This window comes from Carcharodon carcharias, chromosome 15 (genome assembly GCF_017639515.1).
Source record: "Carcharodon carcharias isolate sCarCar2 chromosome 15, sCarCar2.pri, whole genome shotgun sequence".
Classification (NCBI taxonomy): domain Eukaryota; kingdom Metazoa; phylum Chordata; class Chondrichthyes; order Lamniformes; family Lamnidae; genus Carcharodon; species Carcharodon carcharias.
In genome coordinates, this window is record NC_054481.1 from 108761540 (window position 1) to 108777564 (window position 16025).

The 16025-nt window shown below is 43.4% G+C and overlaps 1 protein-coding gene across 3 annotated transcripts in view; it reads left to right on the forward strand.

Annotated features, from left to right (window-relative positions):
* LOC121288042 (arf-GAP with coiled-coil, ANK repeat and PH domain-containing protein 3-like) overlaps positions 1-16025 on the forward strand; it is a 331715-nt gene that overhangs the window by 250738 nt on the left and 64952 nt on the right. For all 3 annotated transcript variants that reach the window (XM_041206296.1, XM_041206297.1, XM_041206298.1), the window contains exon 10: positions 8656-8667. In XM_041206296.1, coding sequence (XP_041062230.1) covers positions 8656-8667 — 12 coding nt within the window. The remainder of the gene's footprint in view (positions 1-8655; positions 8668-16025) is intronic.

Below are 16025 nucleotides of genomic sequence, written 5' to 3' on the forward strand. Positions count from 1 at the left end.
TTTCGTGCACTCACACGATATTTCGGTTGCGGGCATGCGCGAGAGTTGGCAGCACTCCCGCCGACAATTAAGAGGCCTATTGAGGCCATTAAACTAGTAATTAATTTGTATTTTTCACTGCCCATCCAACCTTACGATTGGCGGGCGGGCAAATAGGCCAGATGGCCTTTGCATTTTTTTAGGAAACCTCATCCACAGGCAGGGTGACGTTTCCAATGGTAATTTAAAAAAAAAGTTTTTAAACATCATTTTTATTATGTCCCTGTTCATGTGACTGAATCACATGTGAGGACATGTTTCCCTTATTTTTTAAATCTTTATTTTTCATTGTAAAACTCTTCAGCTCCCTGAGGCAGCTCTGTGCCTTCAGGGAGCTTTCAGTGTAGGCTCCCCCCACGCCTGTGCAGATTTCAGCGCTCGCACTCCTCCTGCACCCACCCCAGCAGTGCTGAGGCTCTCAGCGCACATTTCATGCTGGTTGGCTGTTAATTGGCCAGCCAGCGTGAAATCGCGGTCAGGGGCCGATCGTGGGCGGTGCTCTGTTTTGCGGCCGCTCCCAGGTTCGCCTGCTGTGCCCACCCGACAAAGGGAAAATCCTGCCCCAAAATATACTTTGCACTTCTCCGCATTGGGCGACATCTGAAATCTCTGCATTGTTTGAGACTGTAACTCTCATGTAGAACAGTACAGCATTGTGGTTTTGTAGGCAAGTAGCAACAAATTTGGTGGGCCCAGTTTTAATGATCTATTGAACCTATGGCTTTAATGATCTGTTGGTCCTGTTGTTGTCATGGAATTGTTGGTTCTATGAGTTTCTGCCCCCCAATTCCATTGGAAGCAACCCCCCACTCAGCAACTGCTCACTGAAGTAGGATTGGAAGTTGGAGTTTACTTTGTACCAAACTGGGGTGGGGGTGGGGTTCAGACTATGCAGCTAGATAGTTCAAGGGAGAGGAAAAAACAAATTATGATTCATGAGATGAATACTAAGAGATTCTTGATGGACATGATGGAAAATGGAGAACAGTCAAAGCCAAGTGTTTCTAACAATGGGTAGACAAAGTCACTATGGTAAGTCAGGCAGTAAAGGAATCAGCACATTGATTCCTCAGAGTTTTAATAGCAGACCTGAATTACTTTACACAAACATCAAAACACAAAATAATAAAAAAGAAAGCTTTACCAGTAATTTATTCTCTCAGCTCATCTGCCTTTGTTACTGCTGGACTTGACTATTCCGACACACTCCTAGATGGTCTCCCACATTCCACTCTTGGTTAACTGAGGTCATCTAAAAATCTGGTGGCAGGTCTTAGCTCACACCAAGTCTTGTTCACCTCTCACCCCTGTGCTCGCTGACCTACATTGGCACCTGGTCAAGCAACACCTTGTTTTTAAAATTCACGTCCTTGTTTTCAAATCCCTCCTTGGCCACACCCCGCCCTATCTCTGTAATCTCCTCCAACTCCATAATCTTCTGACATATCTGCACTCCCCAAGTTCTGGCTTCTTGTGCACTCCCAGTTTTAATCACTCCAGTATTTAGTGGCCAAGCCTTCAGTTACTCAGGCTCCAAGCTCTGGAATTCCCTCCCTACACCTCCTGCCTCTCTACCTCCTTTAAGACATTCCTTACAACCTACCTTTTGAAGAAGCTTTTGGTCATCTGACCTAATATCTCCTTTTGTGGCCTGGTTTCATACTTTTTTGTATAATGCTCCTGTGAAGTACCTTGAGACATTTTATTATTTTACAGGTGCTATATAAATTTAAGTTGTTGTTGTTGTTGGAAATACACAGTGGGTCTCGTCAGTATCTCAACTAAAAAGGACTAGGTTAATATTTTAAGTGGACTATGGTGACTAACCAAAGGGTTTCCATCCACTATATTCAAGGGATAGATATTCCGATGTTACTGCATGTGAGGCTGGATGTGTGCCAGATGTGCTCCAGGTACACACAAGGATAGATTTTGTCTCTGCCTCTGTTCCATATCCCAGGGATACAGTTATTAACATGATACGGGCAGATGCCTGAGCAGCAGCAGCCCTACAGGGACATCCACCCACCCACCATGGTGGGTGCAGACATTTTAAAGCACTGTAAATAAAACTCCTGGTGCACACACACAAGATGGTGTGTCATCTCTACATATATCCCCAAGGCATAAAATACAGCACCTCCAAGTGGAGACCAAGCTGCATCAGTCTCCTTAGCCCATGTGCAGCCAGAAGTACAGGTTGCCAGCTTCACCAGAGGCAATCGTATGGGCTGCCAGTGTTACCAGAAGCAGTCGTACTCCGGGTTGCCATTGCCACCAGAAGCAGTCGTACAGGCTGCCATTGCCACCAGGGACAGGCGTACCCCTCGCTGCCATTGCCACCAGGGACAGGCGTACCCCTCGCTGCCATTGCCACTAGAAGCAGTCGTACAAGCTGCCATTGCCACCAGGGACAGACGTACCCCTCGCTGCCATTGCCACCAGAAGCAGTCGTACAGGCTGCCAGTGTTACAGGGGCAGTCATACTCCAAGCTGTCCTGATGCTGCTGCCCCTGGGCACCAACTAAAAACAGCTTTTCAAATGGATCTTGATTTACTTTGATGCTCTCAAGGTCAGTGCAGCATTCGGTAAACTGAACACACCTATTCAGGATGGGCATTGCACAGTTCAAACTGCTTTACAGTTATCAGCAAAGCACAGTGTTTGATAGGTGCTCTATTTAGGAAACATTTTAGTTGTGTTGTGCCACACCAGTACTTACAGCAGCTTTGAGAACAGCAAGATCATTTTTGATTTTGCTAGTGGCTTGTGTTAAAATGCTGTTTCCCTGATACTGGCTGTATGATCCCTCCTCAGAATCAGGGGAGTTCTGGTGAGCAGGGTATCAAGTTATTAATGAGGAATCTGAAGCAATAACTTACCCATTTGCAGGTATTTCCCTGTCACGCCAACACTCTGAAACTTGGGTTCAGTGGCACCATCTCCCTGCAGAGGTTGTGGGTTCACTTTAGACACTTGAGCCCATAACCCAGGCTGACACCTCAGTGCATTATGGAGTGAGTGTTGTACTGTCGAGGGGCTATCTTTTGGATGAGACCTAATGAGAGCTCAGATGAGGCCTTTTAAGCATGGGACATAAAAGATCCCATGGCACTTTTTGATGAAGAACAAGGAAGGCCTGGGCAATATTTATCCCCTGCTCAACAGCACCAGATCAGATTATCTGATCATCATTAAACTGCTCTTTTTGGGACCTTGCTGCATACGTATTAGCTACTACATTTTCAACATTATAACAGCGGCAACTACACTTTGAAATCACTTCATTGGCTGTAAAGCATTTGGGAAGTCTTGAAAGACATGATAGAAATAGAAATTCTTTCTTCCTGTGGCAGTGTTCTGTCGTAATCTGAATTTATATTTATACCAAGGCTTGTGAGACAGTGTTGTAATGTCATAGAAGCAGTGCATAAACCTGCAGCACTGAATGCAAAGCGTCACAGCAAAAATCAGTGACTGTCACTGCTTCAGCCGATGGTCCTGCAGGCTCTAAAACACTGAGCGAGTTGAAGGCACTTAGAAAAGACCTTTTTGTTCCAGAAATAAAGACACCAGAAGTTGCAACATCAGCAGCATGTAAATTCTGCGTAAATTGCAACCAATCAGAATTGTTAAGCTAGTTATTGTAAGCAGTGAAATGGTTAACAGCAGACCACATTGTTTAATTGCAGTTAACCTGATATCCATGTGACTAGAATGAACGCACATAACGAGATCAAAGGAAAATTCCACAGCATCTTTAACTCAGCCTTGAATGTGCAAATGGCTGAATTTTTGTTCTCTGCTCAGTCTCTAATGAGTCTCTCTGAATGGCTGCCTTCCTTCTGCCAGATGGGCAGTTATTCCATTTTCCATTAAAAAAAAACACACACACTTGAATAGATTCTGTCACATGTTTCTGAGGACAGCAACAGATCCAGTGGAGTCCATTCAGATGGCCTGACTGGAAAGCATTAGCAGATATGGAGAATGTGTGTGCATACGTGTACGATACATGTGCAAGCATATGTGAACATATCTGAGCACAGGTATCTGTATAATTGTGCATGTACACATGTATGTGTGGGCATGTTTGTGCCTGTGTACATATGTGCTATTGTCCTGTTTTGTATGTTTTAATGCATACATGTATGGATATGTGTACATGTGCATCTTTCAGAATGTGTGCAGGTGTCTCCCTCTGTCTGAATATGTTTGTTTCTGAAGGGTAAATCTTAAGATTATTTTTGGATCTTTTCATAACTCTGACATTGCTCTTTTCAATTTGATCAATAGTCTATGATCGTGAGTGGAATCACGCTGGGTGTGGGCCTTGGGTGGCAGCAGATGAGGAAGCTGATGAAATCTGCAGAGCTTCTCATTCCTCTTTGCTGCACAGCGACCTCTGCTGGAGAGTGCGTGCAGGTGGATGTTGGAGGTACACAGCAGCAGACTTGGTCATGATGCTGCCAGTTAAAATAGCCAGGTGCCAATTGCCTTCTAGGGTCACACACACAAACTGGCCCCTTGAATGAAGCACTGGAGCGGGAGTTATTGTCTACAAGAATGGAGGAGATTTGTAGTGGATGTACGGGGGAAGAAGCAGGATGGGGGATACTGAAGGTTGGGGGATGCTTCTCCATTTGTAGGTATTTCTCTGTCACTCCAACGCTCTGAAACTTGAGTTCAGTGGCACCACTCTCACTGCAGAGGTTGTGAGTTCACTTTAGAGACTTGAGCATATAACCCAGGCTAACATCTCAGTGTATTACGGAGCAAGTGTTGTGCCTTTGCAGATGCCATCTTTCAGATGAGACCTAATGAGAGCTCAGATGAGGCCTTTTAAGCATGGGATGTAAAAGATCCCATGGCACTTTTTGATGAAGAACAAGGGAGGCCTGGCCAATATTTATCCCTCACCCAACAGCACTAAATCAGATTATGTGGTCATCATTTAATCTGAAGAAAAGTCAAACGGACTCAAAACGTTAACTCTGTCTTTCTCTCCACAGATGCTGTTAGATCTGCTGAGTTTTTCCAGCATTTCCTATTTTCTTTTCAGATTTCCAGCATCCAGAGTATTTTGCTTTCATCTTTTGCTTTTTGCTTTTACCCGTTATCCCTTGTCCATCTCTCTCGCTCTGTGGCAATACATTTGAAGAGTAACATGTTGTACCTCGTGGAATGCTGAGCATTCACATAAGCCTGTTGATTGAGAAGAATGCTATTTTACATTCCTGAGTTCAGGATGGTTTAAAATTCTGACTAGATTATGGTAGTTAGTCAATGTTTAACCATTAAACTGAAAAGACAGTGGAAAATATCGATCAACATCTGGAAAACAAAAAGGCAGGTTAACGGAGAGAAGATATCAGAACAGAAAATATCAAACCTGTTTAGAAATCAGTATCAAACAAACAATAAGATGTCTATCAATAGAATTGCTCAAGGGGTCTGAATATCATTTGCTAAAGCATGAATTATTTAGATTGTCTATTTAGATTGTCTTGCACCAAAATGAAATGGATCCTCATTATCCAGATAATTATCAAAATCCAGGCAGATGCTCCAGAGCAGTACCGAGGGAATGCTGCACTGTCAGAGGTGCTGGCTTTAGGATGAGTTGAGTTAAACTACAGCCCCGTCTTCCCTCTCAGGAGGACATAAAAGATCCCAGGCACTAATTGAAGAGGAGCGGGGAAGTTCTCCCAATTTATCTCTCAACCAACAATGGTCATCATCATGTTGTTGTTTGTGGAATCTTGCTGTGTACAATTTGCCTGCCACATTCCTTACATTGCAACAGTGACTTCACTTCAAAAAGTACTTCATTGGCTGTAATGCATTTTGGGACATCCTAAGGCTATGGAAGGTGCTATATAATGCAAGTCTTTCTATTACTCAACTCATAACACAGTGCTTCCCAAATGTTTTCCTGATGTGACCCCATTTTAATGCCTCAGACTTTGTGTGACCCTTCATGAGTGGGGGTGAATGGGCCAGAGGGTCAGGATTTAGAGAGTTGTTGAGCAGTGGGGAGGGATGCAGTGGGGAGGGGGCAGGGACGAGATAAAACTGCTGGGTATGCTCTGTGAAAAGCGAAGGCCCACCATTTTACAGGCTGCAGCCGTAACAGCGACCGGGCCTCAGAGAACAAATGATTAAGCCACGCCAGACAACATGAGGAAAAACACAAGCATTTAAACGGACATCACAGCTGTCTAAACTCAGTCCGAGCTCCATGGCCTCCATTGTTGCCTTGAAGCTTGTGACCCCAAAATCTTATCCTGTGCCCCCACTGGTGGTCGCAGCCTACAGTTTGGGAACCTCTGTCATAACACAGTAGATGGAAGTAGATGGCTGGGGCATATTGTCATTTATGTGTAAACATACAATGCATTGGAAAGAAAAGACATACAGGTATACAGGTACCAAGCTCCTTATCCGGTGTCCCAAAATCCGGAAGGATCTGAAAGCTGGCTTCACTCAGAGTTGGCCCCCTGGGGCCAATAATTTTGAATATAACTCTTCTATTTTTTACTTTTCATGCTTTATTTTATGTATTATAAGTAAATGATAGGCCTAGGACCCAAAATCCAGAAAATCCCAAATCTAGCACATCCATGTTCCGAGCTTCCCGGATATGAGGTCCAGTACCTGTATTGTGGATGGTATGGAACTGACTGGAGATGAAGCTGAATGAGAGGTGGAGGTGATGACAGACTTAGTAACATTAAAGTTGTGCATTTATAAAATGCATATATAACCTCAACCTCCGGCTCTTCACGGAAGAGAAGCGGGCGGTGAGCAGTAATGGATGAGTCGAATGCATGGTTAAAGTGGAAGGCTTGTAGTGAACCAGAGAGACAGCCGTAGCCAGACTGAGGGTTTTAGGGATAGAGTTCCAGTTTGAGATGGCTGAAGGGGGAGTGAATCCTGGCAAGCGATTTCAAAATCATTGCCCAAAGAGAGTTTACAATGATGGTGATGGAGCAAGAAGATATCCTTAATGGATTTTGAAATGGAGCGAGACAAGTTCCTGTCAACAGATAAGATTCAGGGTTGTTAGAAATGCATTGAAGGTATAGGCGGACCAGATGGACTGAATGTCTTCTCCTGCCCATAACTATGCAATTTTTTTATTGGTTCACGGGATGTGGGCTTCACTGGCTAGGCCAGCATCTGTTGCCCATCCCTAGCTGCCCTTGAGCGGGTGGTGGTTAGCTGCCTTCTTAAACTGCTGCTGTCCATGTGGTGTAGGTACACCCACAGTTCTGTTAGGGAGGGATTTCCAGGATTTTGACCCAGTGACAGTGAAGGAACGAGGGAGGTTTGCTCACTCTTGATGTTTGACACCGAACAAGTACATACAGGTCCATGCAAGGGAGACCAAGGGAACAAGTTGATGAAACATTTGCTGATAAGCGTGTATAACAGAACTGTAGGCTGGTAGAAATGAAAGTACTCCCCAGGAAGGCAGCATTATATGGGTTAATTGGTCCTTACTTAGTGTATTTATTGATTTTTAAATAGCAGAATGGAATGAGATCACCATCTGGCTCAGATGGTACCGATGATGTAGGTTCTAATGGCCTTGTACAACAGAGAATCCACTGCAACTAAAGCAACTCCACAATACTGCAGTGTTCTATAGTCTTGCAGCTAACTCTAATAAATTACAATTTATAGTCCTGCATGAGTAAACGCAAAAAGAAAATTGTAGGTCACAGCTAAATTTTATGAGGAGCCTTGGAGCTAATGTTAGGTGTTAACAGTGCGGAATCCACCGAATGGATGGACAGTGCGGCCAACATTTCTCTGTACGCCACCGGCAGACAGTATTACTGATGAATAAAATTGGTCCTGTAATGCTAACAGCATCAAAAACCAAAAATCACTAATACTGGCATTGCTTTTACAGCCCATGGTAACTCAATTCCAGTGGCAGTGCTGTAGACTGCCAAGGATGTGGTTTCCCCCAAGGCAGCACCATCGCTAATAGCAAACACCAGCACTGCCACTGCTAACACCAGACATGTTCTGGCTGCAGACTTGTGCCTTTTTAGCTCCTGCATGGTGACCGGAATTGCTGTACACGCTTTGCTGTTCCGGTTCACCCCCTCCAATAATGCCGATTCTGGAATTTAACAGGGTGTAATAGTACAGTCACACTCCACAAACACAGCATCTCTGTGAAACTGGAGCCACATCACAGTGACACCGGCTTGGACCGTAATCAGGTGTAGAAGTTCCAACCTGACTCCAAAGTGCAATTTCCTTCTCCAGAGAATTTCAGGATTTTCACTCAGCTTCAGCCTTCTGTAAAGTTGGACCCAGATAACAAACGCATGCCACATTTACATTCTAACTGCAGCATCAATGTGAAGCAAAGCTACATGGCACCAATGCTGCATTGACAATATAAATTCACCATCAGCTTGTTTGTCGTTTCATTACTTCAGACAGGCATGAGTGTAAGGACAGGGTCCTCATAACTTGACCGCATTTAATTGCAGTATGAATGTTCCAAATTAACTCAGGTGAATGCGCTAACCTGTTCTTGTCTCTCTTTTCCCCCATGGTCACCTTGATGTTCTCCAATCAAATCTCTACAGACTTTGCTACAGGTAGGTGCAAAACAATCCCTGCTGATACCTTTTAATGCGTTTTTTTCATCTGATTTATTTCTAAAAGCAAAACACCTAAAGGAGCGAAACAAGGTTGATGAGAGTCTGTATAAGATGGGAAGCAAAGAATGTTAAGGGTTTCTACAGGACATTTATAGGTGCTGACTTTCCTGTCCTCACACAAGAAGGTTGCTGAGCTGACTTTAACTGAACCTATTTAGTGTCTGTGTTTAACTCATCTGAATGGGCTGGATGAGGTCCAGATGGGAAAACAGCCTGGGAACAGGCACTGGGTGGGAATACTGTCTGGGAATGAGCACCAGGTGGGAATACCACCTGGGAATGAACACAAGATGAGAATACTGCCTGGGAATGAGCACCAGGTGGGAATTCTGCCTGGGAATGAGCACCGGGTGAGAATACTGCCTGGGAATGAGCACCGGGTGGGAACACCGTCTGGGAATGAGCACCGAGTGGGAATACCGTCTGGGAATGAGCACCGAGTGGGAATACTGCCTGGGAATGAGCAACACTTTAGGCCTTTATGACCGGTGCAAATCCCTGGCAGGTTGTGTGACAGTGAATAATGACAGTAAAATGGCTCCAGTCTCTGAGTGGCAGTCTGCTGTTCCCCGGATTGAATATTTACAAACTTATTTTAAGTGGGAGATGCTGTTGGCAGCTCCTTTACAGGTCAAATGTTGGCCTTCTATCTCAAGATGGTTTGGATACAGAAGTGAGGAAATGCACAGGGTCTTGGCCAGACCCCACCTGGGGTTCAATTTTGGGCAACACACCTCAGGAGGTGTGTAGATTCACCAGAAAGGTATCAGGGCTGAAAGAATTCAAATGTGAGGGCAAGCTGCATTCACTTTCCGTGTAGAAGGTTGAACGATGATCTCACTGAGATGTTTAAAATAATAAAGGGATTCAAAAGGGTGAATACAGAGAAACTATTCCTTCAGGTGTGGGTGTAATCTTCAATGACAGCTTGGCTAATTTAGCATATTTTAGGAGTGAGAAGCATTTCTTTGCATAAATGGTAGGGAAAATCTAGAATTCTCTCCCCCAAAAGGTTGTGGATGCTGGACTAATCAATGAGATTGATTTGTATGTTGAGGGTTTCAGGGGACATGGAGCAAAGGAAGGTAGATGACATTGACGCACTGATCAGTCAAAGAGTGACGGAACAGGCTCGAAAGGGCAGCCCCTATTGAGGGTGGGGAGGGGGTCAGGGGTGAGACCACATCCTCTCACACCCAGTTTCCAAGGGCAGTAATTATTGGTGGATCCTGGCGGAAGCACTGTGCTGTGACTGCCTTTCATGGCAGGAACGCCCCAGCCACCCCAGGGAGGCCCTGGAGAATGTGTGCATCAAGCACAAAGGGAGGAAAGATCCAGTGACACGCAATTCTGCTCATGTCTCTCCTGCCTAATCCCCCGAACCTAGGCCATATGAAACTTTAGGCGGAGGACACATGCCCCACGGAATGTTGCAGCAGCAAAACAGGCAACCTCACCCAGCAAGTCTGCAACAGCGCTTTCTCCCACACTAGCCATTTGGTCAAATTGCACTCTAATACACACTTGACCTTACTCCTCTTGCACATTTTCCTAAATCATTAGTATAATAGTAAAACGTCCATGACCTTCTATTTTAGCTTTCTGTCCCCTAAGCATTCCTCCATCTATATCATTACACGTCCTTTAATGTCACATACAGTCAACTTGTAACGATTCTTCTGTAGCATCTTATCAAATTCCTTCTGAAAATCCACATTTGGAATATCCAAGGCATTCTCTTTATCGCTCTGTGTTTTCCTCAATAAATTCAGTGAAGTTAACCAGGCATCACCTGTCCCTCTCCAATTGGTGCTGACTAACCCTAGAAACCCTGCATTTTAGTCCACCTAGTACTTTAGAGACCCTCTGCAAGGTTGCCAACCTGTCCTTCCCCTTGACATTAATTCAACAGAGACCTTGACTTTGGCCTGCTTACCATCCCTTTTTGCGAAGCTTTTCCCACACTCTGTACGCGGCACCTGGGAGGCAAAAGACCACTCAGAACCCCATGAGCTGGGGGATTGTGAGCTAGCTCCTGTGTGAGAGAATGGATGGGCACAAGTGAGCCCGTGAATAGGGAAATGAATGTACAGTAGAATCCAACAAAGGGCTGTGCCCACGTGAAGTGTGTCAGTGATTCTATTGCAGCAGTTAATAAATAATGAAGGGTGAGTTATGCGTTCGACAGAGGCAAATTCCAGCAACATTTTCATATCACTTTTACCTATGGATGCTTGTTTCCCTACTGCAAGATGAGTGTTTTGTGACAGAAGTTATGAATCCTAGTGAGATGAGAAAAAGCACATGACGGGGTGTTGTGCGTCAAGAGTGCAACTGCGCTAGTCTATAATTAAAATTACTTGATACCAGCCCATTGAAGTGTAAGTATAACAAAAAGGAAGGACTGTCAAACTGATATGAATTCAAACTAATATCCAGCACTGTAATCAGAACAAAGAATTGCTACTTACACGGCTGCTGATTTCCCTGAGGAAGGTGTGCAGCCTGGAGACTGCCAGGGTTTTGAAAGCTGTCCCTCCTGGCAAGATTAATGTAGGCAGTGGCTAATATGGGCTGCACTGGAGCATGACTACATGGTGCTGGACTGTTTGTAGAAAAAGGAGAGTCAATTTGCGATTAAGCGTGGAGACTGCAAATTATAAATTGTTTGGGAATCTGTGCCGAGTTTATTTTGACATAGGTCCGTGGCAATAAATAGCAATGATTTTCACCCCTTTATATAATTAGAGTGTTGTTATGGACAGCAGCCCTGACTTGAATAGCAGTGAGATTGTACTAACACCACGTCCAGTTGTACCCAGTCACCTCAAGAGATGGTTTCTTTCTATAGCTGCACATGATTCACTTGTTTATTATAGAACCAAATTTAACCAACTGGGAACTTTGAATAACCTTTGCTTTTTATATAATCTGTCAGTGTTTAGACTAAACCACAATTATTGTTTTTTGTTTCATTTTCCCTGGTTTGTGCAATATCATTGTACCAATTGCTGTTTACAGATCCATTACCAAGATCATTCGTGCTAAGTGACTTCTGATGCATTATATTGGCCAGTAGAAGCTTCCAGAACATCTGTTTGACACGAGCTGTGGTGGACCATTACTGTTATGTTCTAGCTAAAGTAGGGATGCTGGATATGCCAAGGTTGCATAGTAGCATCTCTTCACTATGGATAGGTTTAACAGCTTCTTTTGAGTTTATTGTATTGTTGTGGTGGAGTGATTGGAGGGAAGGGATCCTTAAAAAGCCAGAGTTGTTCTCTAATAGTTGTAGGGCTGCAGGAGATTACAGAGATGGGGAGAAGCAAAACCATGAAAGGACCTGAACATGATAAAAATTTAAAACTTGAGGCATTGCGGAGCTGTGATCTGATATTGGTTATCGAACATATAGTGTTGATCGGCAAGTGGGACTTGGTGTGGAACACAATATGTTCAACTGAATTTTGGATGAATTGAAGTTTAAATCTCATGGATACCACTTTGTGGGGCTCACCATCAGACTCACTTAAACCCTAAATAGTTTTTTTAAAAATTATTTCAAATTATTTAAGAATAATTTGTTTGTTATGGTACCAGACGTATACCTGACACTGATGGTGAAATAACATTTTTTGAGGATCGTAGAGTCATAAAGTGGCTCCTTCCTTGTTTGACCTTCAAATCGAAGGTGACCATGTTCATCATCTGGGGCGTTTGGTAGGATTCCGTGGATTATGTAGGTGACTGCTAAGGCCAACCTGCACCAATCAGGCCCCTGTGCTCCTGCACCATTTATTTTATGTTGCCTATCCTTGTTCATCCTACCAAAATGAATGGATTATGCACAGAGGAATAGTTGTGATCTTGCGTTTACTAATTAATGCAAAGTCAGCCTTTGATGACCTCAGTCTGCAGGGGGGAATCAGTACGGTAACTGTGCTGCTGTATGCTCCCTGTAGTGTAATGAATATTGTCCATACTGTAGTATCTGAAGAAAACTTTCAGGTTCCTTTTTTTAAAAAAATCCAAATCGCACAGCCTTCGTTTCTATCCCTGCTGCACATCAAGACAAGCAATGCATGTTCCTCGCCATCAGTGACCTCAGCACACCATTTGCACCATGTAATGTGCATGTGGATTGTGGATGTGGGCACTCACCCATCCCCCTGACTCGATTTTTGGAAGGAAAGGAAGAGATTTTTAAGGAGATTTTAAGGAAATCGATTTTATTCAAAAATTCATCAGCAAATAACTGATTATAAATGCCCCTATGAATTTTGTACCTTTTCTTGAAAATCTTTAAAAATGAAAATTAGTAACTTGCAAAATGTGCAAAGAGAATTCAGTAGCCAAATGTATTTTTGCCTTTTTTTTTTGGACTATACTTTCGAAGGTATTTGAGATCAAGATATCCCTGCTCATGCTTATCTTCAGCACTACATTTACTCTTGGATTGGTGCTTCTATCTTTCGCACAAGCTTGTTTTCAGCATCCCTCCAGCTGCATAAAGGAGAATGCACATCAAACAATGATGCACGCTGTAGCCAAAGCTCATAATTCAACCTGCTAACAGAGTTACTACTGGCTTATGCATTGTTGGCTCCTTGCACAATGTCAGTGGGGTTAGATAGTTCGCTGTATCAATCTGGTTCGAGAGAGAAGGGAGGACACAGCAGATGTGATTGTGTTTGCCTTTTGTGATGGGTCAGCATGAGGGAGGTTTTTCAAATGAGAACGGGTGAAGTTCGAAGCCCATCAGCTTCATGTTAAGTTAAATTTCAAAAAAGCCTTACCCCACCCACTCGTGAGGGTAGAATACTTTCGGCTGCCCAACGAGACTTTTTAACCAGATTCCAGTTAACTGTTTTTCATGTATTTTTGCACAGCCACACCTTGCAGCTGGTGCTACCAAGGTAAGACAGGAAGGAAATATTTCCATTGTGCTTCCTACTAGATCTGACTGAAAAAAAATAGCACAAAGCTTTGTGCAATTTCAGCTCCTTTGTAGTATAGAAGAAAGTTGGACAGTGCATATCCATTGCAAAACCATTAGCCCCCTTACATTACAACATTGGCTGTACTCCTGACTTCAGTGGCAGGGCTGACATCTGAAGGAGGCAGCTGCTGTCCTTGGCTGGCAAATATAAAACCACTTTGCCAGCAGGAGTGGTTTTTCCTGACGGGTGGGCTATGTTAAATGGATCCAAGCCAGATGGTGAAGTATGAAACAAGATACAGACCCTTTCTTTGCTATAGTCGTTTGGTGATACAGAACTTGAGTATTGCTGAAAAAAGAGACTTTTTTCGAAGCTTTTTGTCTTTAACTCATCAGGACAATTTGCAAGAAAATATCAATGTCAGGGGAAACATATTTATACTGAATGAGAATGTGCTGATTGGTAGAGACGCTGCCATGATGAATGCACCAGTAGATGGTTAACTGCCAAGCATTGTTTGAAATTTAAACCAGGCAGCTTAACTCTGATCAAGACATTGCCCTGGGCAATGAACCAGTGAATGGTGTCACTTATTTTGTTTAGCTGAAACAGGTGCAATGTGTGTACATGTTCTTGTGTACATGCCCTGTGTATTAATATATGTAGCTTCCAGTATATGCAAATGTGCCACATTGCAAGCCCAACTGAAAAGCTTAAATTGGTTGTCAGCGTAATTCTTAACATTATTTAGCAAATGTTATCAAATCGTGGACACACATCTAATGTGGGACACCGTGTTTTTAGTTTTGCAAGCACGGGCTGGTTGGGTACAGTTCATACCTTGCTTTTTACTTGAAGTACTAGTTGAGAAATCTGCCAAGGAATTCTCTACCACAATCTGCCGCAAAGCTACCTTCACTGGTCAATGTACATGTCAGGACTCTCATAGTTCCACACGCTTTAAGATTGGCCTTATCAACAACCTTATAAATAGGGTCCGAGCCATTTCCTCACCATGCAAGCTTGATGCTGAAATAGGACGCAGCAAAGACATCCTGTGGGATAATGGCTACCCTGATCAGATCATTTCACGCTGTCTATCACACAAACTCATGAACAGGCAAAAGGCCATCACTTTCGGCCCTGAAAAGTGTCCAGTCTACCTCAGATTACCCTGGAAGGGCAAGGTATCTCAAAATTTGATCAACAGGTGAAGTTAGCTGTTTCACGCTGCTACTATGCAGTAGCAACACGAGTGGGTATTCGCCACGACCAGGATGCTGCCGACAAGCTAAAAAGATGCCCTGCTTACCATATAGATGAGTAATGTGGTATATGAATTTCAGTGCCAGTGTGATGCTAGGTTATTTGGGTCATACATCCCAAAGACTGGCAGATCATATCAAACAGCATGTCCCTTCTGCTGTTAGCAATAAGCAAGGTAGAGACTACACCCAACCAGCCCATGCTTGCAAAATGCAAAACACAATATCCAACATTAGATCCAATTCCATGATTGGACAACATTTGCTAAATAATAAGATAAAAGCAAAACACTGCGGATGCTGGAAATCTGAAACAAAAACAAAAATAATCCTCAGTGTGATAAGAATTACACTGACAGCTAATTTAAGATTGTCAGTTGGGCTCACAGTATGGCACATTTCTGTGTACTGGAAGCTACATATATTAATACACAGAGCCCTGTTCTTTGCAGACAGAAAGAACATGTATACACATTGCGCCTGTTTCAGCGAAACAAAATAAGTGACAGCCATTCGTTGGTTCTTTCTCCAGGGTAATGTCTTGGCCAATCAAACCAATCAGAGCCAAGCTGCCTGGTTTAAATTTCAAACAATGCTTGGCAGTTAACTGTCAGTCACCAATCACTGGTTCGTTCTCCATGGTAATGCCTCTACCAATCAGCACTCTCTTCTCATACGGTATAAACATGTTATTTCCCCTTACATTGGTACTTTCTTGTGAATTGTCCTGATGAGCGCAAGATGAAAAGCTTCAACAAAAATCTTTTATTTTTGAGAGTAGGTTTATTCACAGGATGCAGCATTACAGATCTCTTCCTCCTAACTATCAACCCAGTGTCCCAGCACTCTCTCTTTATACTCTTTTAAATAAACAATAAACCAATAAAGCATACTAATTAACAATTAAGGGTGACAGCCCCTTAAAGGGGCTCTGTAATAAAAAACAAAACTTTCAAAGGAAACTTATTTAACTAAACTAAATTGTCGTTCCTGGGGCTAAGTCTGCACTCCAGCCCCTGCGGTGCCCAGTGGTTGTAGAAGGCCTCAAGCATGCCGGGGAACAGACTCTCTTTATATGTGCTCTCAGTCC